At 33.6% G+C, this 3,677-nt stretch overlaps 1 protein-coding gene across 1 annotated transcript; it reads right to left on the minus strand.

Moving 5' to 3' along the window:
* Positions 1-1,536: 1,536 nt before the first annotated feature.
* Positions 1,537-3,443, minus strand: LOC121387771 (ankyrin-3-like). The gene has a single exon (XM_041518976.1). It carries the CDS (start codon positions 3,392-3,394, stop codon positions 1,925-1,927), a length of 1,470 nt encoding a protein of 489 aa, XP_041374910.1. The 5' UTR covers positions 3,395-3,443; the 3' UTR covers positions 1,537-1,924.
* Between the last annotated feature and the right edge of the window lie 234 nt (positions 3,444-3,677).

Below are 3,677 nucleotides of genomic sequence, written 5' to 3' on the forward strand. Positions count from 1 at the left end.
TTGAGAACGCATTCGACAGTGTCAGCTGTTAAATAAACTCATCTCTAAACAACATGCAATATAAAAAGCAATTCGCCGAACGCAAGAAGGTCAATAATCATATTTAATTGACATTTTATTATTTTTCCGGTGATCTTAGTTGATCAAGATATTTCGTAAACGTATATATTTTATTGACCAGTTATATTATACCTTTTTTTCTTTTCCATAAGAAAAGTGTCCATCGTTTCACAGCTCTTGGCTGCGCGTTTTTTGCTTCTGTCTCTTTGATCAGGTCGTCCCATGATAGTCGTAGTTTGTAAGTCGACAAAATAATGTGCCACAAATGCTTACATGATAGACTGGTTCTCAATTGAATATACCCATAACGACGCTTTGTAATATCATTCGTGTAATGCATGCACCATTTTAGGCCACAAAAAAAATTCTGAACACTGAAATTAATATTTGAGCTTCTACAGATACGAACCAAATTATATCAGAGGGCCAATAATGGTTTTGATACAAAAATCTAATAAAATTGAAAACATGTTGCATAAATTATACAGAACAGCAATTTTATCCAATAAAAAAAAGTTAATAAACTACAGATATCACCAGGACACAGCTGGTCATATTAACAATCTTTTCTACAGCAATTACAATATTTGTACAAAACTACATCAATACTACAAATATATTACAAAGTTAATCCATTTTGTTCTACATTCACAACGTAGTACACAATATCACCTATAAAATGTTGAGTGGTAAATATTTCCAATATGTGCAGTACAATCATTTAAATCTATGGACAAAAATTAATATGCCTAGCACATTATCTGACGTTGCATATTATTTCAATCTGTGTCTCAATCTGAGAATTAACAAAAACAAAACAAAACAAACAAACAAAAAACCCCTAAAAACCCCACCAATATAACAAATTAAAAGCAAACAAACAACATTTTCAATAAATAAATAAATATTCTATTATAATCTAGCATTTGAACATCAGTAGTTGTCATACACAACTATTACACTATCTGCAGCATGGCAATTTGCATTTGTGAACACAAAACCAATACATGTTTATAACTGTTTTAGAACACTACATCGATTAGATAGCAAATAGTTCACATAGCTATTCCAATCAGTGCTGCAGAACAATTTGACCCAACAATGTATCGTCCACAGCTCTTGATAAATGTAAAGCAAATTTGTAACTATGAAGAAAGGAAGTTATATCTAGTGTAGTTATATAAATATTTGCGGTGCCACAATTTGAATTTACAAATAAAACAATACATCTTACTCATCTTTTACAATCTGTGCAACAAAATAATTTGAATCACAGAATAATACAATTAAAAAGGCAACATATTGATTAGTAAATATTTAGCAGATCTCTTCAAATCTCCGCTGCACAACATCTTCAAACTATGCACAAACCAAATACATCATGAACAGCTACTGTAATCTATGAAGAACAAAAGAAAACAAACAAACAAGCACAACAATCTGAATTTTATAATAAAACTAATACATATTGAACAGCTATATCGAAACCCCAAAAATATATTTTTTTACAACAGTGTGAATGTTGGAGAAAAAAAACAACTACAAAATCTTGCACTGCTAGTCTAATTTGTGCAGCACAAAGATTTCGAAGTATGAACAAAACAAATAAAATACAACAAACATATCATCTTCCACAGTTAATCCAACACTGTGCAATGGCACAAATTGAATCTCACAGTAAAACAAAACACATTAAAATTTGACTTTTAAGAGCCATTGTTATGAACATGAGATTTGTAAAATATTACCACAAGTCAAAAATAACTTTAGCAACGATTGTTTTACAAAAACCAACCTGAAACTGACAACCAAAACTACTGTCTATCACATCTATGCTTACATTAGGTCCTGTTTAGTATTTATTTCAATAATATTTCAAGATATCAATTATCTTGGAACATTTAGCTTTAATGTTTTCATCATCTGAATACTGCATTTTGACATGTGCCTTTTCACAAGCAGTAACACCATAACTGGTCTCTCCATCCTTTGCTCCAAATTGTAGCAATATCTGAACAGCATCTGGCTTAACCAACGACACTGCATAATACAGTGCTGATCTACCCAAATTGTCTACAAGGGACACATCAGCACCTCTGTTTAACAACTCTTCCAGGTTTCTACACTCACCATATTGAATACAAACATGGACTGGTGTCTGGCCAGCCTTGTTTTTGGCATTGATATTACAACCACTGTGCAGTAACACCTCTAATACATTTTCTATTTCCAGTAAAGGTATAAGACTTGACATAAAAGGCCACGTAAAAAGCCACAAACAAATCACGTCCATTCTCAAAATATGTTCTGGCATGTTACATTGGAAGTCACTTACTAGATAATCTATGCATTCTCTCCAGAATGTTGATGGCAATGTGCCGCCATACAGATTGAGGGGATACATGTCTCTGTATAGTGTTTTTCGTAAATCCCATCGGACTGCAACATGAATCAGGGTATCACCAGAGTTTGAAACCACATTTCTGTTTCCACTTTTGTTCAGAAGTAGTTTCAGGATATCTGGCATATGACATCCTGCTGCAACGTGCAAAGCTGTTACGTCTCTACCATTGGGATTAGCTCCCTTTTCCAGCAACAGTTCCACATTCTCACAATTTCCAGATGAACATGCATACATCAACGGTGTATATCCATGTTTATCTTCAGAATTGATATCACACCCTGCATCCAACAAAAACCTGATAACTCTCTGGTCCATGGCAGCTGGGTGACCTAATCTTCGTCCACATGCGGCTAGGTGGAGTGCCGTTCTACCAAGGGTATCTGGAATGTGTACCATTGATTCTTTTTCTGCTAAACACTGTACAACTTGCAATGAACTGTGATATATAGCCCTCTGAAATGGATTACTTCCATGTGAATCTACTGCTTCCAGATTGACTCCTCTCGTAACTAGTTCATTTATTAGATCTATATGTTCCATATCAACAGCCAAATGTAAAGGAGAGTTACCTTCTTTATCAGTTATGTTAGGATCAGCTCCTTTATCCAGTAAATACATCGCAACCTTAGGACTTTTTAGTCTTACTCCTTCATAAAGTGGTGTAATAAAACTTTTGTTCTTTAAGTTTATTTTAGAACCTTTTTCTACCAAATACATTACAATCTGAATTGAATTCTTTTTCACACCAAAGTGAAGTGGAGTATTTCCATGGTCATCTGTTGCATTCATATTGGCTCCTTTTTCAATTAATTTTTCTAGTAACTCTAAAGAACATTTCTCGGTTGCTAAGTGTAAAGATGAGATGTTCTCCTTGTTGGTCACATTGGGATCAGCTCCTTTAGATAAGAGATATAAGCTCACAGCAGACATATTATGTTTCACTTCTAAATGAAGTGGTGTTGCTCCACTTGAGTTTGCAGTATTAATTTCAAACTTCTGCTGGAAACATTATTTTAAAATATTAATGACGTCACGTAATTTAAGATGACATAATATTGGTAATAATGCAACTAATTAAAGGGACAAACCCTAGTTTTAAACATTAAGGCATAGTTTCCACGTAGACCCTAGTTTCAACCCGTAAAAAGGACACTAAGTTTGGTTAATTTACAAACCTGTAACAAATTTGGATACAATAGAGTGAAACAAGAGT

The sequence above is a fragment of the Gigantopelta aegis genome, chromosome 13 (genome assembly GCF_016097555.1).
Source record: "Gigantopelta aegis isolate Gae_Host chromosome 13, Gae_host_genome, whole genome shotgun sequence".
NCBI lineage: Eukaryota > Metazoa > Mollusca > Gastropoda > Neomphalida > Peltospiridae > Gigantopelta > Gigantopelta aegis.